At 48.3% G+C, this 23,921-nt stretch overlaps 1 protein-coding gene across 7 annotated transcripts in view; it reads right to left on the bottom strand.

The window, feature by feature from the left end:
• Nucleotides 1–6,299: 6,299 nt before the first annotated feature.
• The window catches only part of TRANK1 (tetratricopeptide repeat and ankyrin repeat containing 1), a 93,734-nt gene continuing 76,112 nt past the window's right edge, over nt 6,300–23,921 (bottom strand). For all 7 annotated transcript variants that reach the window (XM_043885768.1, XM_043885767.1, XM_043885771.1 and 4 more), the window contains 6 exons: nt 23,020–23,123; nt 21,889–22,021; nt 15,894–16,039; nt 10,051–13,100; nt 8,712–8,807; nt 6,300–7,666 (listed from right to left, as the gene is read on the bottom strand). In XM_043885768.1, the coding sequence (XP_043741703.1) occupies nt 7,566–7,666; nt 8,712–8,807; nt 10,051–13,100; nt 15,894–16,039; nt 21,889–22,021; nt 23,020–23,123 (3,630 nt within the window). In that variant the 3' untranslated portion in view covers nt 6,300–7,565. The remainder of the gene's footprint in view (nt 7,667–8,711; nt 8,808–10,050; nt 13,101–15,893; nt 16,040–21,888; nt 22,022–23,019; nt 23,124–23,921) is intronic.

The raw sequence follows: 23,921 nt of genomic DNA, 5'->3' as shown, positions 1-23,921 counted from the left end.
TGGAGATAAAATGCTTCCCCCTTACTCTGACCCAGAAGCTTTGAGTAAAAGAGAAAAACTCACCAACCTGGTCTGTTCTGATTCCTCCTCTGTGAAGTCAGGAACATTCCAGGTGAGAGGCTCTTTCCCTCCCTTGGTTGTGACTGATCCTGTATTGTCCCCGGGGGGTTCCGCTCCTGGGCCAACGCGACCAGAAACGTGGTGGGAAAGAAGCCCTGAAGCTATCAGCCAGGAAAAGGGACTTTGTGAGCAGTGATTAAAAAACAAACAAACAGGTGCTCCCCAACTCCCCACTGCCAAATAACCACCTGCAAAGCGAGCAGTCAAAATAGTCAAAGGATTCCAGGAAACTGGAAACATGCTGACATCTATGTGAAGGAAAACTGAAAGGGGGAGGAAATTGGTGGAATAGAAAATGGAAGAAACGTGTTTTTATCCCAAGAGAACTACCACCCTACCTTTCTTTGTACGGTTGAAGCAAACTTAGCTGTGATCCCCACAGGCGAGCGCTGAAGAGGTGGGTCCTGAGGGGCGGGGCTGGGTGGAGCTCTCAGAGCCTCAGTTCTCGTCTGTATAATGGGTGTGACCCTGACACCTGCCTCATGGGATCGCTATGGGTACTCACTTGCCCGTATGAGCCAGCAGGGAAGTACTCACTGCATAACAGCTGTTATAGTGGGTGTTTGCATTCCCTCAAGCTCCACTGGGGCTTCCGTTGTGGCTCAGTTAGTAAAGAATCCACTGCAATGTGGGAGACCTGGGTTCGATTCCTCGGTTGGGAAGATCCCCTGGAGAAGGGAAAGGCTATCCACTCCAGTATTCTGGCCTGGAAAATTCCATGAACTGTATCGTCCCTGGGGTTGCAAAGAGTCGGACACGAGTGAGCGACTTTCACTTTCACTTTTCAAGCTTCATAGCCAGATGAGTGTGTCTTCGAAGCTCAGGAAAGAAGCCAGGGACGGTAGCAGGAAGATGTCATCGGTTGGGAGACTCAAGGGCAAGGCTACTCCCGGGGAGTATACCTGCACCAAGATTACTAAGAAGCCATAGCAGGGTCAGTGAGAAAGTTCAAGGTGTGACTGATGGATGACCTTAGAAGCTGAGGTGCCCTCTTATTACCACTGGCTGTGGATGGGGGTCAGTTGGATGAACAGCGCAGGACAGAGCTAGACCTATGGGACCTCAAGGGGTGTCTCCAAGAGGATCCTTTCCTACTGGATTATCATAGCCCCTTTTTTAAACATTTTTTGACATGAACCATTTTTTAAAAGTCTTTATTGAATTTCTTACAGTGTTGCTTCTGTTTTATGTTTTGGTTTTTTGGCCTCAAGACATATGGGATCTCAGCTCGTCCACCAGGGATGGAACCCACACCCCCTGCATTGGAAGGTGAAGTCTTAACCAGTGGAACGCCAGGGAGATCCCTATCATCACCTCTTAATATCACTTTGTAAGCACATGAGTGGACCGAGCATGCTCCTCTCTGACCACCTCTTTGAGCAACAAATGTGTGCCCTCCTGTTCCTCTCTGTTTTCATCTCCAAAAATATCTTTACTGTTCTTTGTGACCACATAGCCAAACTATGTTTAAAATCCCAAGTCTTACAGAGTAGTCAAGATCACCACCAGCAGCAATTTGGAATTAAATTTTATTTTTGTTTGCTTTTGCTAAAGTGGATTGAACCGTAGAGCCTCCTCTTCAGCATGAGTCTTCAGGGAACAATGATCTTCTCCGCATTTCCATGCCAACGCATTTACATCTTACTAAAACCTGACCCATATTCGTGGTATCCATCTGAAATTTGAGTTGTCGCCAACTCTGCACTTTCCTGGAGACTCTGGAAGTGGACATTTATTTGGGTACTTCTAGGAATGTTTCTCTAATGGAAAGCCCTTAAAGTAGAAACGTGGATAATATACATACAATGAAATATTCTTCTACCTTAAAAGGGAAGGAAGTTCTACAGTGTGCTACATGGCTGAACCTTGAGAACATTATGCTGAGTGAAATAAGCCAGTCACAGAAGGAAAAAAAAGCTGCAGGAGTCCACTTAATCAAGGTCCCTAGAGTGGTCAAAATCATGGATGCAGAGTGGAATGGGGGGTGCCAAGGGATGGGCGGAGGGGAAATGGGGAGTTGTGCGACAGGTACAGTTTCAGTTTTGCAAGGTAAGAAAGCTCTGGAGAGGGATGCTGATGGTTGCACAATAGTGTGAGTGTGTTTAACACTGAAAAGTAAGATGGTGGGTAGCTGAAATAGCTCAGTTGGGAGAGCGTTAGACTGAAAAGTAAGATGGTGAATTGCGTGTTGTGTGTATTTTACAATTAAAAATGCTAACAAGAAACAAAAAGTAGAAATGCTGAGTCCAAAGGTGAGTCCTTTTTTAAATTTAATACTGTCAGCGTGCCCTTCAGGAAGGCTGTCCTGGTTTTGTTCTAGCAGCTGTGGGTAAGCCCACCTCCCACAGCCTCATTGGCAGGAATGTCACCAACCCTTTCTCCATCGTGATTTGGTTTTGGCAAGCAGAATGGCCACACACACAAAAAAAATTGTAAGAGGACTAACACTCTCAACTTGAAGTGCAACAAGTGTTCATCTGGAGACTTCACTGATGGTCCAATGGTTAGGGCTCCACACTTCCACTGCAGGGGGCACAGGTTCCAATCCTGGTCCGGGAACTAAGATCTCCCATGCCAAGGGGCAAGGCCTCCCCTACCCCACAGAGAAGGATGTTTATCAGCTTGATCCCTCCAGAAGCTCCAGAGTAGCCACACAGAAAATGCAGGCTGCAGCATTCTGCAGGATAGGGGTAAATCTCCCAAAGATGCATCTAGAAACTCAGGAGTTATTCTCGTTGTCTTCCCCCATCCCACTCCCTAACCTTAAAATGATGACTCCAAATATCACAGAGTGGCCTACATACTTGCCTGAAACAGCTGTCCTGCAGAATCACAAAAACGTGGGCTAAAAATAGCCTCAGTCTCTAAAAAGTTTGAGCCCCAGGGAACAAAGCCCTCATAGAAATGTCTCCACCTCCATCCAGGCCACACAAAGCTGACCCAGCTCTGTCCCCGGTGCTCGTCATCCTTCGTGACCATCTCTCTCTGCCCTGGAAATAGATTCCTGGCATCTTTTTGCCTTCTTGGTCCCTCGAGGGAAGGGAGGCAGGGTAGGAGGGAAGATAATGCAGTTACACCCAAGCTCCAAGCTTGTGTCATTATTTCCATGTTATAAATGCCTGCACGGGCTCGGATTTTAAATAACGTGTCTGAATGCCCACGGCTAGAGTAAGTAGCCAAATTTCAAACTTAGGGCTCGCTTCCAAGATCCTGTGGTGACAGTTCTCCTTTCCGTGCAGCCCATTCCCCCAAAGAGTTCTATCAGACACTCAGATCACATCCCCACTGAGGGTGAGATGCTGTGTCTTAAGCAGAGAACACAGGCTCTGAGTAGGGTAGGATCCTGCAGAACTGGGAGGCAGCTTTCTCAACAACAGCCCACCTAAGGAACGCCTGGTACCTTGCTGATGGCTTTCCCTCCCTCTTAGTGAGTGAGGAGACACATTTTTCTGGGTGGCAGGTGGGAGTGTGGCTCAGCTCTGCGTTGTCATTGGCAGGCCTGCTGTCTCTGCCATTGTAAGGTATGCGGGTCTGTCAAGTTCACCTCCAAACCTCTGTGCTGTTGTGGGGGCTGCTGGATGGGGGGATGGCTCCTGGTGGCCCCCACCTGCCTTGCACTTTACAGGCACAATCTCTAAAGCATGTTTAGAGGCACAGGATCGATCAGGTAAAGACAGTCTCAGTGCCGAGGAAAGAGACTTAAGGGGCAAGGGAGAGTGGTTACCTGTCCTTCGAGTCAGGAACTTAAGGACCATCCAGGGGTGCAGATTTCTGACAATCACATAGTAACAATCTGGGAACATGCTGAAGGCATCTCAGACTCTGAGTCAGCTGGAGATAGTCAGGGATTGTGTGTGTGTGTGTGTGTGTGTGTGTGTCGGAGTCAGCTGGAGATAGTTAGGGTGTGTGTGTGTGTCTGTGTGTGTCTGAGTCAGCTGGAGATAGGGCATGTGTGTGTGTGTGTGTGTGTGTGTCTGAGTCAGCTGGAGATAGTCAGGGATTGTGTGTGTGTGTGTGTGTGTGTGTGAGTCAGCTGGAGATAGGGTGTGTGTGTGTGTGTGTGTGTCTGAGTCAGCTGGAGATAGGGCATATGTGTGTGTGTGTGTGTGAGTCAGCTAGAGATAGTCAGGGCATGTGTGTGTTTGTGTCTCTCTGTGTGTGTCTGTGTGTGTGTGTGTGCGTGTGACCTGGAGATAGTCAGGGTGTGTGTGTCTGAGTCAGCTGGAGATAGTCAGGGCGTGTGTGTGTGTGTGTGTGTGAGTCAGCTGGAGATAGGGCGTGTGTGTGTGTGTGTGTGTGAATCAGCTGGAGATAGGGTGTGTGTGTGTGTGTGTGTGTGTGAGTCAGCTGGAGATAGGGTGTGTGTGTGTGAGTCAGCTGGAGATAGGGCGTGTGTGTGTGTGTGTGAGACTGAGCTGGAGATAGGGCGTGTGTGTGTGTGTGTGTGTGTGTGTGTGTGAGTCAGCTGGAGATAAGGCGTGTGTGTGTGTGAGTCAGCTGGAGATAGGGTGTGTGTGTGTGTGTGTGTTTGTGTGTGTGAGTCAGCTGGAAATAGGGCGTGTGTGTGTGAGTCAGCTGGAGATAGGGTGTGTGTGTGTGTGTGTGTGTGTGTGTGTGTGTGTGAGTCAGCTGGAAATAGGGTGTGTGTGTGTGTGTGAGTGAGCTGGAGATAGTCAGGGGGTGTGTGTGTGTGTGTGTGTGAGTCACCTGGAGATAGTCAGGGGGTGTGTGTGCTTGTGTGTGTGTCTGTGTGTGAGTCAGCTGGAGATAGGGTGTGTGTGTGTGTGTCTTGAGTCAGCTGGAGATAGGGTGTGTGTGTGTGTGTGTGTGTGTGTGTGTCAGCTGGAGATAGTCAGGGTGAGTGTGTGTGTGTGTGTGTGTGTGTGTGTGTGTGTGTGAGTCAGCTGGAGATAGTCAGGGTGTGTGTGTGTGTCTGAGTCAGCTGGAGATAGGGGGTGTGTGTGTGTGTGTGTGTGTGTGCGTGTGTCCTGGAGATAGTCAGGGTGTGTGTGTGTGTCTCTCTGTGTGTGTGTGCATGTGTCCTGGAGATAGTCAGGGCATGTGTGCATGTGTGTGTGTCTGAGTCAGCTGGAGATAGGGTGTGTGTGTCTCTGTGTGTGTGTGTCTCTGTGTGTGTGCGTGCGTGTGTCCTGGAGATAGGGTGTGTGTGTGTGTGTGTGTGTGTGTGTGTCTGAGTCAGCTGGAGATAGCTGGGGTGTGTGTGTGTGTGTGTGTGTGTGTCTGAGTCAGCTGGAGATAGTCAGGGCGTGTCTGTGTGTGTGTGTCTGAGTCAGCTGGAGATAGTCGGGGTGTGTGTGTGTGTGTGTGTGTGTGTAGGTTAAGCACTGAGATGAAGTTGTGTGTGTGTGTGTGTCTGTGTGTGTGTGGGGGGGGGGGTTAGGCATCGAGATGAAGATGGCGTCAGGCCTGGAGAACCCATGAATGCCAGAGTCCCGTCCTGCAAAGACCCCAAAGGAGGCAGATGCATGACAAGAAATGACCAGCCCATGTGGCACAATGTAACGTGCATGTTCAGTCATGTCCGACTCTGCAACCCCAGGGACTGTAGCCCAGCAGGCTCCTCTGTCCATGGGATTTCCCAAGCAAGAACACTGGAGTGGGTTGCCATTTGCTCCTCCAGGGGATCTTCCCAACCCAGGGACTGAACCGCATTGGCAGGTGGATTCTTTACCATGGCGCCACCTGGGAAGCTCCTGACACAAGGTTATGTTGTTATTAAATACTGGGCCCCAAACCTGCTGTACCAGATCCCTAGTCTCTAGGGGGTGGTGCTGCATTCCAGCCCTCAGGGCGTGTGGACCGTGTCTGACTAGTCCCAGACTAAATGGCTCCTTGGGACAGGACCAGGATTCAGGATTCAAGGCTGGCTCTCCTGTCTCCTAGGGTAATGTTCCTGTTACCTGTTCAGAACTCTGCCTGTGTGGAAACACCCAAAGGGAAAGAATTTACACAGGCAGGCCTGCAAGAGATGGTGCAACCAGCTGTGGGTCTTTGGGCCCTGGATTTCTCAGTTTCAGAAAACACAGCAAGCTTCTGTCTGAATCAGTAGCCACCAACTTGACCCAACCCTCCCCTGCCCCAAGATTTACCAAGTTTTAAGATGCACCCCTTGGGTCTCTAAGTAAAGAGATGAGAAATAAACAAGTGGACAGATGTATGTAAGAGAAATGATTTAACTTTATAAAAATGTGATCGTACAGCAAGATTTGATTTTTTTTTTCTTCTCCTTTTTCTTCTGGCAAATGAAGTTTATAAAAACACCTGGAATAAAAATTAGAACCATAACCTAATAAAAATTAAAAACCTTACATTTCAAGGAAACAAGAGTCCTTTCAGAAAGACAATGAAGAGAAAACAGCAGCCAAAGCGGCAGCGGCTCGGGGAGAGGGGAGAAGGCAGGTTCGTGGTGATGCGGAAACAGCGACCGACTCCCGCGAGCCTGACCTTTGGCACCAGGGTGGGCTCAGGATTGGGGGCAGGGAGGGCAGTGATGGTGAGAGAGGCAGGTGGGTTTCTGGAAAGGGACAGACCGATGGCTCGGTGGGCAGCAGTGGCCTCCTGCAAACAGGCCCACGGTCCCCTCCTCTTCCCAGACCTGCAAGCCATGGGGCGGTGACTCACAGCCAAATCCCTATGAATCTGCCCCGGCGGGGAGCTCAGTGCGGGGAAACTCATCGGAATGTCAAGGTCAGCTAGGGCGACTTGCCACAGAGACCCAAGGAAACAAGACAGACAGGGCTACACACAAAACACTGTTTGGAAGGCCTGCAACAGAGCCAAGAGAGGGTGGAGACAACCTTGGAGAGATAGGCCGGGAACCCACCACAGCCACATCCCCCAGCCTCTCCTTCCAGGGAGCTGGTCCTGAGGCTGGCTGCTCCCCAAGGAGATGGGGAATTCTTGACTACATTCTGAGGTAGTCTAATAGCCACTTGCACAGGTGGCTGAGAATGATCTCAACAAATGGGGGCAAAGCAGGCAGAAAAGTTTCTGCGGAGAGAAAAGGCTAAGGGCATGGTTCTCAGGCCAGGGCAGTGGTAACACTGAGGTGAGGGGTGTACCTGCTACTGACTGGGGTCGTGGTGATGATGAGCGAGAGAACCTGGGAGCCTTGGGGGGCGGGGGGTGGGTCCCAAGGTTTCCTGCAGCTATGACTCTGGTCATTTGAGCTTGTTTTAGGGAGAACCAGTCCTGCTGGACTCAAACTTGGCAAAGCACTTAAGAGGCCCCTTCTCTGAGGAAGCAGTGGACCCTAAGCCGCCACAGAGAGAGAAATAATAAGGATGAAAAGCAAAGGTGATGTTAGACCCCTCATCCCACTTTCGCTGTTAATGTATATTCTTTTCCTCTTCTGCCCCAGCACTTGGGATTCTAAGTCAGGATGGAACGTTCTGAAGGTTTAAGCAGCAGCAGCTATGTGGATGTTAGTGCTTCTTCTGCTTTGCACATTTCCGAGGACGCCTTCTGGGACGAAGCTCACCAAAGTCTTCCACTTCATTTTCGTAAACATCTTCCTGAATGACACCTGTTTAAAAAGCAAAAAAAATAAAAATAAAAAAAGAAGCAGAATGGTGATTTTTTTTTTCATTCTACTGCAATATATAATAACATCCTAATAACATCTAATGTTGAAAAAAAAGAAAAAAAAAAAAAGCTAGAGCTAAACACCCTTCTCCAGAACGTTCTTTCACAGGCTAGCTCCTCTCCCCTTCTTTTAGAGGCCCTTTAAATGAAAAATAAGTCCAACAAAAACTAAATTCAACCACACCTTGAGATGGTATCCCAGTTATGTTCTTCTGTTTGAAGCAATCACAAAAAATCACAGTGCCATCAGAGACTAAAATCTAAAGATTATTGGCAGAGACACTTGTGTCAAGTCCTTCCCAGTTTTCCCCAGCTCCAGGGATTGGATTTTCCAGTAGCATCTGGGTCACGAGGACTCACAGAAGGGCAATCTGGGACAAGTGAAACACTAGGAGGATGAAGAAGAAAGATACTACCAAGAGGGGGAGGCTTTCCAGATCATATAGAATTCAGCAAGAAGATTCTGTCAGGAAAGAAACCCGGGCTCACTCTATATCAGCTTTAAATTCTCTGAAGGAAGACGTATGCAAATTTCCCCAAAGATTTTGTTTGTTTAGTTCACAAAGTTGTTTTATATCCCCAAGCCCAGAACAGTGCTAATACATTCCAGATGCTCAATATATAAATACACTCACGGAATTACATGAAGGGCTTGCACAGGCAAACATTTATCAAGGGATACACTCTGCCCATCCTGGGAGTCACTGTACGGAGTATGAGAAGTAATACAGAGCCACTGGTAACAGCTCATGAGTGGCAAAGATTTGGGGAAAAGCAAGAAGCCAAGTAACAGCCCTCACAGTCAGATGGGGGAGCCCAGTCGCTCTGTTGCTACTGATCAGAGTTGCTGGGGGCGGTGTTCCCAGACAGTGAGCGACCACTGCTCACAACACAGGCGGCCACACTGCAGACTGACCTGGGGGTCAGCAGAGCCAAGAGCGTCACCAGAGACCCAGAGTGTCACCCTGGGACGAAGGACTCCTCACCTTCCTCCTGGTGCAGCTGTGTTTTCCTCAGCCACTCCTGTGCATCCCTGACGGACGGGATCAGCATGTTGACCAGCCGAGCCATGACCTCCTCCGCTAGAGAACCAAAGAACCAGGGCTTTGAGTGAAGGGGCAGCTGTAGGGATGAGGACGCTCAGTACTAAGAGTCAAAGCCCCCACCTCCCAGGACCTTGTCTCCGCTTCCTCTGAGAAGGGCAGTGAAAGGTCGCTGTCTGCCACCAGGAGCAGAAACTGCATGTCCCTGTCTGGAGGGACTGCCAACAGCAAGCCTTTGGAGGAAGCTTTTCAAACTGTTCTTACCTTCAACTGGACTGTCTGAATTCTAGAATGATTTAAAGACATACAATTTCACTAATTTTATACATAACTTCCCTCTTCCCTAGTGGCTCAGTGGTAAAGAATCCACCTTCCAATGCAGATGATGCGGTTTGATCCCTGGGTTCGGAAGATCCCCTGGAGAAGGAAATGACACCTCACTCCAGTATCCTTGCCTGGGAAACCCTACGGACAGAGGAGCCTGGCTACAGGCCATGGGGTTGTAAAAGAGTCGGACATGACTTAGCGACTAAGCAATAACATACATAACTTGTGCTCAGTGTCGCTAAGATGTAGCTAATAAGGATGTCAGAGGATATCTGATTCACAGATCACATAAGAGTTCTTTTTAGAGGCTCACACTGGGTGTGGTGTGAGGACCCTCCTAAAAGGGAAGGACCAGGTATGCAGGCTAGATTTTAGTCAAGTCAATGTGTTAGTTGGCTCAGTTGTTTCTGACTCTTTGCGACACTATGGACTGCAGCCCACTAGACTCCTATGTCCATGGAATTCTCCAGGCAAGAATCCTGGAGTGGGTAGCTAGTCCCTTCTCTAGGGTATCTTCCCCACCCAGGGATCAAACCCAGGTCTCCTGCATTACAGGCAGATTCTTCACCGTCTGAGCCAATAGATCGGGTTCAGCCCATAGCAGGTGCTCAAGAAATCCCTGAATGAATGAATCAAGGAAGGTTTAAAGAATTTTCTCAAGAAGCACTCTCCTTCTATCTTCTCCATAGCATTGGTTAGCAAACCCTTTTCTGTCATGCCAGGGGAAACCATCCTGTTCTAAGATTATGACACATTGTTTAACTGGGGGAGGGGTGATCCAAAGAATGGGTCTTTGGTGGGACTAGAGAAAACGTGGTCCTCACTTGTGTTTCTGCTACTGCCAAGATTCCAGCATCCCCAGGTCAGACCTCACTATGAAGGGGCCTGACTTGGACACAAGTCCTCAAAGCCCGGGTTCCGCCACCATCTGGGCCCGCCTTTCGAGGACCCTTACCATCAGCCCAGGCCTTCCGCCTGTAGAGGTCCTCCACTGAGTCGGAGACCTTCTTGATGTTCTCCTGGACCTTCCTCTGTAGTACATGGCTGTGCTCTTTGGCGCCCAGGTGTCTGCGACCCCAAGCGCTCTGCTCCATATCCTGCACCACCAGCTTGCCTTCCTCCATCGCCGGGTCCACCTTCTCACGGAAAAACTCCAAGTACCTCTGGTAGGCCACTTGCTGCGTCTGGTGGCTTTCCAGGCGGATGTGCTGCTCGTAGGACTCACTGCTCCTCTCCCAACCTTGCTCATCTTCCAGCTCTGCCCCAGAAAGGGCTACAGCCTCAGGAGCCGCACCCTCAAATGCCTGATCTGGGGTGAAATAGTTCTCGGGCCCGCGGGTGAACTTGACCCCGCACAGGTCGCACTGGGTCCGGTCCACATCAGCCTTTTTGAAGTTCCCAGCCGCGGGCTCCCTGCCCTCCTCCCTGAAGTGCTCGGCCTGGCCTCCCGCCCTTCCTCTCTTCCATCTGATGCACAAAGACACTACCAGGCAAACCCTCCGCATCTTCCGGCGGATGGAAGCCCTCCGCTGCTTCTGCGAGAGGATGGAGGCGAGGACGTGGTCCCCCTCCAAGGCCAGCTCCTCCGGCTCGTCCTGGCCGACCTCGTATTCGGGTTCGGCCAAGTAGTCCACGGGATCCACGGAGAAGAGGCGGTTCAGCCTGATCTCCTCGTGGTAGAGGCCCCGGACGGCAGTCCCTTTGGCGTGCCCGCTGTCCCACTGCCAGCGGCAGTCCATCAGGAACTCTTCATCCCGCTCAAAGAGCAGATCCTGCAGCGCCTCTGCCACGGACTTCACGTTGACCGCCAGCCGCACTCGCTTCACCACTCTGAGCAGGCGCTCCGGGACCTGGCCCGGGCACTCCATGCCCAGCAGCTGCAGCCTGGCTTCGAGCTCCTGGAACTGGCTGGACAGGAGAGGCTTGCAGGATGGCTGCAGCACACCCTCGGTGTTCACCAGCATCACCAGGCACAGCACCAGTGTCCGCTCGGCCTCCCCGGACACCACGTAGTCGATGTCGCTGAAGGCGTCCAGCAGGACGTTGAAGTTGGCATTCTCGCAGCCGCAGAGCACCTTGACGAGGTAGGACAGGTGGAACCGGAACTTCTGAATGGCCCTGGCCAGGTCCTTGGGTCTGTACTCCTGAATGATGGCGAACACGTCCCCCGGCTCCCGGTCCTTCTTGCTGAACAGGAACTCCCAGTAATGCAAAAGCGCGATGTAGCTCTTCGGGAGGCACAAGACGGCATTCTTGCAGAGGCGGGCCAGGACCGCCCCGCAGTGGACGAACTGGAACTCCAGCAGGGCCACCGTGTTCCCGATGCTGGGGATCAGCGGCTCTTTGCACCTCTTGACCAGGACATTCATGAAACGGAAAAAGCGCCTCTTGAAGTCTTCTGGGTTCCTGCACACGTAGAACTGGTGGATGGAGTCCTGCAGCAGTCGGATGAAGCACAGGTGGGGCTTCTCCGCGCTCTCGTCATCCTTGTTGGGCGCCAGCATGCCGAATTTCCCTTCTACTCCTTTCATCCTGCTGCCTCTGTCCCTGCCCCTTTTCTCTTGTTCAGACTGCAGGGCTTTGAGTTCCCGGTTGTACTGGTCCTCCTCCTGGTGGAGCAGCTTGTCGAGCTCATCGGGGTAGCTGGAAGACAGAAGAAAAGCCTGTATGGCGCTCAGCCACAGGTCCGTGGACTCCCGGCGGCTTCGGGCCCTTTCGTTTTGAAACAGGACGTGGATGTATTCTTTCAGGGCAGACCTGTAGGATCGGAAGGATTTGTAATGTGGCTTGAGGACTTCTTTGCACGCCATAGGGTTTTCTGACAACACTCGCTGGTGGAAATGCTTAGGGAAGACGACATTCAGCAAGGATCTGCAAAGGCCGTGCTTGTCCAGAGACAAAATGTAATCGATCTCTTCAAGTTCTTCAGCTAAGACTTTAGGAAATACTCTTTTGGCTTCCAACAGTAACCCCTTGATGGCCACCAGGTGTATTTTTGACTGGACCAAACACTTGGCCTCGTGACGCCGCAAAGGCCTGTGGAAGTCTTCACAGCATCCGTCCTCGCATTTTAAGCCCACGACAAACTTCATGCAGACACCCGGGTAGGTCTTCGCAAGCAGGCTCTCTGTGATCTGACATAGCCTGCTCAGAAGGTGCTTGTTTAGGGCTAATTTCACCTGATCCATCATTATCAAGAAATGGTCTTTTGTTTTCTTCTCCTTCAAGTTCAAATCCAGGTCAGAAATGATGCGTAATATGGGTCCAGGGTCGTTCTGAGCTATCTGACAGTACTTGGCATCCACCTGTGAGACCCCAAAAAATTCAAAGCAAGACTTGACCATCTCCTTCTCGGCATTGGTGTTCACTCTTCTGAGGGCCCTGACCAGATCGAGGAGGACTTCAAGGCCCCCCGGAGCCAGAGCCAGGACTTCCTCAGGCTGGACCTCACAGCGGCTGGTGGCTTGGTAGAGCGCCTCCACTGCCCCCGCCGAGTGGTTGAGGGTGCCAAACTTCAGGAAAGCATCCTTGAGCTTCAAGAAATCTCTCATGATCACCCCCTGCAGGAAGTGGGCCTCGGCGATGCCAGACAGCTGGTTGGTCTGATGGCAGAGGTCCAGGGCTTCTCTGAGGATGGTCTTGGTAAGGTCGACGTCGGAATCCCTGGCCACGTTGAGACGGGCAACTGCTAGAAGACACGAGGCCTGGAAGTCCTTGTCAGCAGTGAGCCTGGCAGCCTCCAACAGGCAGCCGTGCTGCTTCATCAGCAGGGCAGCCTCTTCCCTCCGACCTTCCCTGTTGAGCAGGTCGGCGGCCTCCGCCAGCCGCTTCCGAGATGTCAGGAACACCAGCTGGTCTTCGGTGTCAAGCTTCGAGAGCACAGCCATCATCTCCTTCGTTTTATTCATGCTCAGGTACTTGGCTGCAGCTTCCAAGTAAAACTGGCTGGCAGAATAGGATAGCTTGGAGACAGGAAGGGCCTTGGCCCTTAGCATTTCTTCATACCTGCAAAGACAGACAACACCGATGTCAACTCAGCATCACCCCGTATAAAATTTATAAAGTGCAGAACAGAGCAACTTACATAAAATGCCCACTTGTAGGCAGGACTCACCAAACTGGTCCTAAAGTTAGCCAGCATCTTTATCAAGACTTCCTTTGATACTATAAAATTAATTCTTTATTCCCCAAAGGAACCCAGCACGAGTATGTTTAATTAATGAAATATAGTGGAGTTGCACAAAAAGAAGAAAATAGTTAAAAAAGAAAAAAGAAACAAACCCAAACAAAACCGAAAAAGAATAAATATTAAAAAAAAAATTGAAAAAAAGAATGTAATAGAGTTGCATCCTAGGCAAGTGACCGTTACGTTACAAGTCAACCTGTAAGGCATAAAGTATTCATAGTCAAAATTATTCTTGGGGGGGTGGAAATTCCTTAAATTTGCATAAGAGCTTGCTAAACATTTTGGGTATACAGCCTATGGAGGCTGATACCTGATAAAGGAGAAAGTGTGGAAATGGGGGCTGCAGACACACCAGCCATTACATCAGTCTTCCCCTTATTATCCGACTTGCCACTTTTCTCTTTTTACCAAGAATGCATGTGATTGATTTAGTGTGAGATGAATGAAGTCTTGAAGTCAAGTTCCCTTTGACACTGTTGATTCAAGTGAGTATATCCCACATACCAATTTTCAAGGCACTGGGCCAATCCAGTGAAACATGCCTACTTTTGAACTCTTGCAGGGGACAAAACATATTTCCTCACAACCAGAGATGCCCAGGAACCTCCTGCTGCCCTGGGGTCATCTTACAAACATCAGATCCCCTCTTATAACAGGACCTCTCTGAATGGGTATGACTGAGGATGAGCCCCTCTCATAAGCTTTGTCTGATAGAATAGAGGGTATTTACAGTACGTTTAAGGAACTAGCCAGGTGTTTGGCTTTCAAATATAAAAACTTCTCATTACATGTTAAGTCAAGCCAGCTAGCAATTGAATTCTACATCCAGTATGTAAAGCATTCAAAAGACTCTCAGATAAATCAAGTGCTAGGCTCCAATTAGTACTGACAACACTTAGATCTCAACTCAACATATCATTAAAGAGTTCATTCAATATCTCAGGAAAGCTGATAAAGATAAACAAAATAATGAGAGACCCTAAAAAATGTTTCTGGGGAAAAAGCAATGATTATTCAATGCTATCCTGGCAAAGTGAGAACAGAAGATTAAAATAATTGAAAGTACAAAAAAAACCCCTAAACCCTCTCAATTGCTTTCATCTTATGGCCTCACAAGGGAACTGGCCTGGTCAATTACTCAGAGTACATAGCACCCTGACAACTGGGTACACAATCAATGCCACGGCTGGCATCCTGTTATGGACTGATGGTTTGTGACCCCTACAATTCATATGTTGAAATCCTAACCCCTAGTCTGACTGTATTTGGAGATGAGGCCTCTAAGGGAGTAATTAGGGTTAATTGAGGTTATAAGGGTGGGGTCCTGATCTAATAGGATTAGTGTCCTTATAAGAACTGACACCAGATAGGGAAGGAAGAGAGCTCCACCAGTAGTCCAATTGACTGGAGCCTTGATTGTGAACTTCTAGCCTCCAAAACTATGAGAAAATAAATTTCTGTTCTTTAAGCCACCCAAGCTATGGCATTTCATTATGGCAGCCTGAGCTGACTAATACATACATGCAGTGTATATCTTATGCATAATAGCACCAAAGACCTGGATAAAGAAATATGCTTGTTTACCAACTGTGACACTAGACACTTATTTTTCCATTTCTAAACATAAAACTCAATTTCTTTATCTAGGTGCTGGTTATACAAGTGTATTTACCTTGTGAAAATAATGTGCTTTTTAAAAATATATGATATACTTTAATAAATGCTAACTTAGAAATATAGAGCTTGAACACCTGGTCAATCCCGTTCATTTTATCACATGTATAATTTGGTAGAAAGCAAAGAAAATACAGAACCAAGCCACAGCTTACTTATCCAGGAGCTATTGAGCAGAAATGCAGAAGAGCAGCCTCTGCCATTCTAACTGTCTCCTTCCACCTGGAAGACCTCCTACCAGGAGGCATCAGGAGGTCTGATGTTTCTAGAGTCCTTATCAGCCATTAACCCCATCTGTCTCCACTTCATCTTTGGAACATCAGTTAGGCTGAAGGCTCAAGGAGGCTCCTCTGGGTCATGTATGAAACTTGTGTGTCCTACAATTATGGGCATGTGGACATACCTATCATATACACATGTATCAGTGCCTGGCTGGGTGTCTGCCAGCAGATCATGATGAAGCACAATTCTGACTGCCCACTAGTGCTGTGACCTCTATCCATCCACATCAGTGAAACTGTCAACTCAGCCGGTAAAGGCGGAGAGGTCAGAACCATCAACCATGAAATTGCTGGGCAGGTGATACACACACTTGCAATACATCCTTCATCTTCTTCTGCCCCTTCTCCTCATGACACTGTGTTCAAGGAACTCTTGACTCAGCATCAAGGCCACCACTCAAGTGTAAGGAGGGTGACCTGGTCAAGCCACTTCAGAAGAGCAAGACAGGGACTTCCCTGGTGGACCAGTGGCTACGACTTGGTGCTTCCACTACAGGGGGCACGGGTTTGATCCCTGGTCAGGGAAGTAAGATTCCCACAAGCCTCATGGCCAGGGACAAAAACAAAAAGAAGAGCAAGATAACACCTCCCCAAGGGGCAATGGAAAAGCAGGGCTTGGGGATGGGGAAAAGGGAAGAAGAGAATAAAACCACCTACTTTTCCACTGCCATAGCCGCTTCTTCAAACAGCTCCTCTTGGCAGTACATTTTGAGGGCTAGATCAAATTCCTGAATCTGCTCAAAGCATCGGGAAGCATCTTTGTAACACTGACTTCGCTTATAGAAATAGGCGGCATCTTTTACCTAGGACAGAGTAAAACTTTATTCAGAATATTTATAGCAAATTTTCATCTTAAAAGTAAACCAAAACCATGAATAATAAAAAGGATGTTTGTATGTCTGGAATCTGTTAGAATCCGGTGAAAAACACTAAAACCTAGGTAATTTAGGAAAACAAATTCTTTTCATGAAGAAAAATAAAGTGAAATTCCAACCTCACACCATACACAAATAGAAGCTTCAGGTGGTTAAAGGTCTAAGTGAGAAAGCTATTGGAGGAGTGTGTGTGTGTGTGTGTGTGTGTGTGTGTGTGTGTGTGTGTGTGTGTGTGTGTGTGTGTGTGTGTGTGTGTGTGTGTGTGTGTGTGTGTGAGTCGCTAAGTCCTATCTCACTCGTTATTATCCCATGAACTGTAGCCCTCCAGGCTCTCTATCCATGGAATTCTCTAGGCAAGAATACTGGAGTGGGTTGCTGTTTCCTCCTCTAGGGGATCATCAGGGATCGAACCCAAGTCTCCTGCATTGCAGTCAGATTCTTAACTTGTCTCAGTCACCAGGAAAGCTCCATTGGAGGAGAATGTATGAGAATATCTCTGTGATTCTGAGGTCAAGAAAGTCTTCAACAAAACTCAAAACTCACAAACTTCGGGGGAGATATTGATGGATTTGATTACAGTTGACAACACAGATTTGACCTACATGGGTCCACTTACACACAGATTCTTTTTTTCAGTAATAAATACTACAGTGCTACATGGTCTGCAGTTGGTTGAATTCCTGCTGTGGAACTGAGGACACAGAAGAACCTCAGATACGGAAGGACAAGTATAAATTATATGTGGATTTTCAACACCGACACAGTTCAAGGGTCAACTGTACATCTCAACTGCTCAACTAAGGGCGTGTGAAAGGAAATTAACAGAGAGAATGGAAACATTATATCTAGACCAGCACTGTCAGAGGGAGTCTTTTGTGAAGATGGAAATGTTCTATAGATGGAAATGTTCTATATCTGTTTATCCATCTATCTGACCAATTTTGTATCCCCTAGACACATGTCGAGGCTTCCCGGGTGGCTCAGATGCTAAAGAATCTGCCTGCAATGGAGGAGACCTGGGTTCAACTCCTGGGTTGGGAAGATCCCCTGGAGAAGGTTACTCACTCCAGTATTCTTGCCTGGAGACTTCCATGACAGAGGAGGCTACAGTCCATGGGGTCGCAAAGAGTCAGACACGACTGAGCACCTAAGCACCCAGACACATGTGAACAGTGGGCACAGGGAACGTGTGGACAGTGCAAACAGGGGACTAAATTTTTAAGTTTCATTTAGTTAAGTTTAATATAAATTGCCACATGTGGCCACTGGCTCCTATACTAGAGTAGGCAGGTCTAGAACATAAGATGGATTTCTGCAAACATAAGAAAAAGATGTTCGAGAAAGCTAGACAAAGGGCATGAACTGGCAATTTGCAGTGGGGGAAACTTGAATCCCATTGACTTGGCTCTCCCAACATTTCTTGGACTGGACAGGACTTCTCAGCACCTGCACCACCGGGGAGGCAACCCAAGCTGCAACTTCTGAGCCTAAGCCACTACTCGACCCTCCTAACTGGTCTTTCTGCTTCTACTGCCTACCGAACTCTCTATGGAGTATTCCAGTAAGTTGTTTCACATCATTCCTCCAATCAGAACTTTCACTGGCTCCCCCTCATGCCAGAACAAATCCAGTCCCTACCATGGACCAGCAACCCACTCCAGTATCCTTGCCTGGGAAATTCCATGCAGAGAAGCCTCAAGGGATACAGTCCCCGGACATGGCTGAGCACACCATGAACCACGAGACCCTAGCTGATTCGTCCTAGCCATCCTCTCTGGCTCATTTTACCATTTTGACCCCACTCCCTCTGCTCCGGTCAAACTGGCTTCCTTGCTGTTTTTCAAACTCGACCACACTCTCCCACCTCGGGGGCTTTCGTCTGCAACGCCCTCCAGCTATCGTGATCTCTGTGCAAAAGTCAGCTCCCTGCCTCCATCTCAAATAGTAACACCATGAGACTTCTCTGGGGGTCCAGTGGTTAAGACTTCGCCTTCCAATGCAAGCGGGGGTGGGGGGGGCGGGTTCTATTCCTGGTTGTGGAGCCAAGACCCCACATGCCTCGAAGCCAAAAAACCCAAACATAAAACAGAAACGATGCTGTAACAAATTCAATAAAGATTTTAAAACGGTCCACATTTTAAAAAAAATTCTTAAAAAAAAAAAAAACCCAGCCAACACTTGACATCCTCTGTCCCCTCTGCCAGCCCTCATCCCTGCAGACATCCTCTCTGCTACTGGCTCTGTCATCTCCCTCCCACGCCAGAAAGGGAGACTACAGAGGCAGAGGCCCCCGCTCTGCGGCCTGCTGGTCGCCAAGCACCCATAGTACCCGGCACACCCCCGGGTGGGAGCAGGGGTCTACCTATTTGTTGAATATTTCATTTCCTAACTCAACTGGCTGCATCTGAGTTCCCAACAGAAAACAGAATCACAAGGGGACCAAAAAAATGCAATTCACCAGACCCTCTAATAAACCTCAGCTGGGTTTTATTTAACAAGAGAAGCAACACAAAATGCCAAACTATGAACAAGATTCAGGTGTGCATTTTTGCTACATCCAGAGACCTCACAGACCAGGGAACTCCCAGACCCATCTTGGCACGTCAATCAAACTCCATAATCATCACCTCTAGCCACCTTTTCCTCTCCTCAACAAGGCTGACTACTCAGAAACCCCCTGGGATGAACATAGGCCCCCACCCCCGCTTAGGTGCAAGCGTGCACCCAACTGGATCAAGAGAGAGGAGGGCTGACTGTTTTAAGCAGGCCCGTAAGTGGGTCTCTGAGCTCCACCACCCAGAGCAAGGGCCCTGAGCAGTTTCCAGGGAAACAGTGTTGCTCTTTAGAGATGCAGCAGGCAGGCAAAGCAGAGGAATCCCTAAAAGGAAACCTCCTGTTCCCACGGCCCCCCCTCACCCACCCTCTCCCCAGGATCAGCACACGTTTGGGAGCAGGGAACAGAGAGGCCGTTTAGCCTAGGGATTTTGCAAAAGATGGTCAATGTGTATCATGCTGGCTAGTTTGCTGGATGACCACAAGAGGTCTGATAGTGGATGAGGGCTGAATATCCTTCCAGGGAGGGCCTTAAGCAAAAAAGGGACCAGACTCTTCCCCGAATGGGGCTCAGAAACGCTGGAATGTGCTAGGGAGAGAAGGTGGAAGGAGGTGGCCCCAGTGGTCAACCCTAGGGACGTGAGGAAGGCTGGCAGGCGTGTCTCCAGGAACAGGGTGGCCTCCACATCTTGAAGGGACTGGGGTCGTAGAAGGGGACACGGGCTGGATATCTGCCCTCCTGGACCCCATCTCATTTTCAGAGGTGGAGCTCGGCAGCCTTGGGGAGGCAAGATGAGCAGGCAAGGATGGGGTCTCTGGCTCAGCCAGCACGGGCACTGCCAGGTAAACAGGGAAAAGTGACAGGTTCAGGTCTGTCCCTTGCAGCTGTCATTGCTTAGGGCCCATGGGGGTGCCTTGGAGATTAGAGGCTGGGAGACAAAGGAAGATGGAGAGCTTGGAAACCATCTAGTTCCTGGAATCTTACTATCCAAACTTCCTACCCACATTGAAATCCCCGTTCCATCCCCCTTCTCCCACATCCTAAGGAGTCACGTCGCATAGTACCCATGGGGCGAGGCAGGCAGCCGTGGAAGGAGGGAGGGTCTTACCTTTTCTGACACTGACTGGGGGCCACACTTCAAACTTCCTAGTAGGTACCATCCCCACCCTGCCCAAAGCCGTGGTTCAGGAGTTCCTCCAGGTCACATACAGACATAGATACTCTGCTCCCTACTGGAGGGTCATAATGCTCAATGCAGGCAGAAATACAGCACCCGTGGTAAGGACCAGATGGCTTACATCCAACCCACCACAACAGGTACAGTAAGATGAACTGCTCTGTACTATTTACAGTAGCCAAGATATGGAAGCGAACTAAGTGTCCATCCACAGATGACTGAATAAAGATGTGGTACATACACACAATGGAATACTATTCAACCATAAAAAAGAAAGAAATTTTGCCCGTGGCAGAAACATGGATGGACTTGGGGACATTATGTTAAGTGAAAAAAAGTCAGAAAAATACTGTATGATATCACTTACATGTGCAATCTAAAAAATACAACAAACCAGTGAATACAACATAAAAGACTTACAGATACGGTGAACAAAAGAGTGGTTACCAGTTTGCGGGGAAGGGCAGGAGAGTATTTAGAGGTATAAAGTATTAGGTATAAGATAAGCCACAAGGATATTTTGTACAATATGGGGAATATAGCTAGTACTTTATAACGACTATAAATAGAGTATAACCTTTAAAAACTGTGGACCACTAAACTGTGCACTGTTACTGTACTTCAGCTATACCTCAATAAAAAAATTTCTTAATTAGAAAATTTTAAATGAACTGCTTCATGTACAGGATTTGACTAGTTAATAATATTGTATATTTGAAAGTTGATGACAGAGTAGGTCATTTTAAAATTTTATTTTTTTACTGTAATTTTATTTTTATTTATTTATTTATATTTATATATATATAAAATTTAAAATTTTAATTTTTTACTGTAATATAGTTTATAATATTATATTAGTTTCAGGTGCAAACACTTGAATTTGTTATTTTTACAGATTACACACCACACAAAGCTACTATAAAATATTGGCTACATTCCCTGTGCTGTACATTATATCCTGTAACTTACTTATTTTATACCTGGTGGTTTGCACCTCTTAATCCTCTTCACGTGTTTTGCCAGTCCTCGCTGGTAACCACTGGTTTGTTCTCTATATCTGCGATTCTGTTCCTGTTCTGTTCTATTTGTCCGTTTGTTTTATTTTTCACCTCCCACATACAAATGAAGGTGATCTTAGATTTTCTCATCGTAAGAAAAAAAGACCATCACTATGTGTGGTGACGGACATTAACCAAACTTATCGCCATGATCATTGTGTAATACGGCTTAGTGTTGAATCGTGACTGTTGTGCAATTAAGACCAATATAAGGATATACGTCAATTATATCTCAATAAAAAGGAAGACAGATGAATGACGAAGAAAATCACCACCACTTGGATGTCAGAGCAATGCTAAATGGCCATAAAAATCTCTAAGTGCCTACTCTCCCCCTGGGAGTCCATCTCATTACAGACGACAGCAGTCTGCCATGCAGCCCACCGACCATGCTGACGGTCCTGTGTCCTGGACCACCAGCCTCTCCACCGGCGCTTCTAGAATGACCAACATGTTCCATCACAGCATGCACTTGAAATGTGGCTTCTAAGACTTCGGAACTGAATTTTTGACTTTATTACACTGTAATTAACGTAAATGTTTCATTAAGTAGCCACGTGTGGCTAGCGGCTGCCAGACTGGTCCCTGCAGACCTAGAACACGTGCTGGGACACAGAGAAACCAGTATGTATGAGCCAGACCGTCCACCCAGGCTGACTCCAGACTGAACACAGAGAAAGAGAAGGCAGGACTATTTGAAAACCTGTTTTCCCTTATGTGAACATTTGCCCTCCCTGTGGTTAATAAGGGGTCAGGGTCACAAACGTTCACAGAGACATGGACACACACACACACACATACACACAGTTCTTGGAACCATCTAAATCTTTGAGCAAGTGGAGAAAGAAGGGCCACCCACAGAATCAACACAGCCAACCTCTCTCTCGGGAGGACAGGAGCCCTCCCTGACACAGGAGGAGGGAAGCTGGGACCCCCCCTTGCCCAGCAGAGCCCAGTTCTCCCGGGAGCAGCTGCGGGCCGGGCGTACCTTCCCCAGACGCTCGCACAGCTGGGCACATAGCTGGAACTCCTTGGCGTAGCTCAGACACTTAAGGGACAGCTTGGGCTCCTTGCACTCCAAATAGGTCTTAGCCAGCTCCAAATACTCCACCTGCTTTTCCCTGGGAGGGGGGAGACAGAACAGAGTTTCATGGGCTATGACACCAACAGACTGAACTGGTGGCTCCCATCAGAGCAAACCTGAAATGACCCCTGAGACTCTTTGTTATAAAATTTTATTTATTTTTAATTGAAGGATAATTGCTTTACAATATTGGTTTGATTCCTGCCACACATCACCATGAATTAGCCATAGGTGAGCATATGTCTCCTCCTTCTTCCACCTCCTTCCCACCTCCCACCTTTCCCCATCACTTTAGGTTGTTACAGACCCCCAGGATGACTTCCCTGAGTCATATAGCAAGTTTCCACTGGCTATCTATTTTACACATCGTAGTGTATATGTTTCCACGCTACTGTCCCCGTCTCACCCTCTCCTTCCTCCCCTGCCCTTGTCCATAACTCTGTTCTCTATGTCTGCGTGTCTATTCCTGCCCTGCAAATAGGTTCATCAGTACCAGCTTTCTAGATTCTGTACACAGGTGTTAACATATGGCATTTGCTTTTCTCAGAATTTCTGACTTACGTCATTCTGTGTAACAGGCTCTAGGTTCATCCACCTCATTACGGCTTCCCTCATAGCTCAGTCAGTAAAAAAATCTGTCTGCGGTGCAGGAGACCCCTGTTCAATCTCTGGGTTGGGAAGATTCCCTGGAGAAGGGAAAGGCTACCCACTCCAGTATTCTGGCCTGGAGAATTCCATGAACTGTATATCCATGGGGTTGCAGAGTCGTACACTACTGAGCGACTTTCACTTTTCATCCACCTCATTAGAACTGACTCAAATGCGTTCCTTTTTATGGCTGAGTAGTATCCAGTATATATGTACCACACCTTCTTTAGCATCTAGGGACCATTTTTAAAGTCTTTATTGAATTTGTTACAGTACTGCTTCTGGCCTCAAGGCATGTGGGATCAGACCTGTACAACCTGCATTGGAAGGCAGAGTCTTAACCACTGGACCTCCAGGGAAGTCCCCCCTTCCCCCCAAGACTCTTACTTGACGCTGACTTTCTTGGATTTCATGTTCAGGGCGGTGTTGTGGGCCAGAGCCAGCTTCTCCTTCTCGAGCGCCCCTCCCTTTTGGTAACATTTGGCAGCAACCTGGAATAGACCAAAGGTTTCTATTCCCAGCAAGGTCATGGACAGGATGCAGGAATAAGAGTTAAAGCATGTGTTGTTCCATGTTGGCACAGACAAAGCACCGGGTCTCACTGCAGCCGAATTCAAGAGGAGGGGCAGGAAGATGCTGAGATGTTGAAGAAAACAGCCACAGAGGATAAAGCCCAACAGAGTTAGCGGTTAACACGTCAGACTCAAAGCTTCTTTTTGGAAACACCCAGAAGCCATGGAAAAGGCACTTCACACGTTTTTACAGGTCACCGTAACAACACTCTCATCTAATCTTCATCAGCCATGCAGGAGACGTTTCATCCTTCTCACTGTATTTGATAGCATCCTCAGGTCAAGGACATGAACAAACTGGCCCAAGGTCACCCACCAGCAGCTTTTCTGGGTTCAACACAGGTCCCCTCTGGTCGGTAACAACCAAGGCTAGGGGGCAGGGTTGGTGGAACAGTGGTAGCACACCTACTGGGGTAGAAATGGGGACAGAGGTGGTGTCCCAACACACATCTCAGAAGATGACTGACCAGAACTTTGTCACATGCAGACCTGTTTGGAGCAAATAGAAAATGGCAGATCTCTGTCCCAGGGGAGTCAGCCTGTGTCCTGCTGGCAGAAAGCTGCTGACATCATGTCTCCAATGCAGAAGTTCATGTTCTGCCCAGCATGTAGAGAATAGGTCTCAGGGTGGGCAAGGGAAGGATTAAGTGAAATTTACTGATGTCATGGATAGGACATCATCTCTCCCCCTACCCACCCCCCACCACCAGACTCTCT

Source organism: Cervus elaphus, chromosome 24 (assembly GCF_910594005.1).
Source record: "Cervus elaphus chromosome 24, mCerEla1.1, whole genome shotgun sequence".
NCBI lineage: Eukaryota > Metazoa > Chordata > Mammalia > Artiodactyla > Cervidae > Cervus > Cervus elaphus.
Note: the sequence above shows the minus strand (reverse complement) of the source record. Positions and strands in the feature narration are given on the sequence as shown.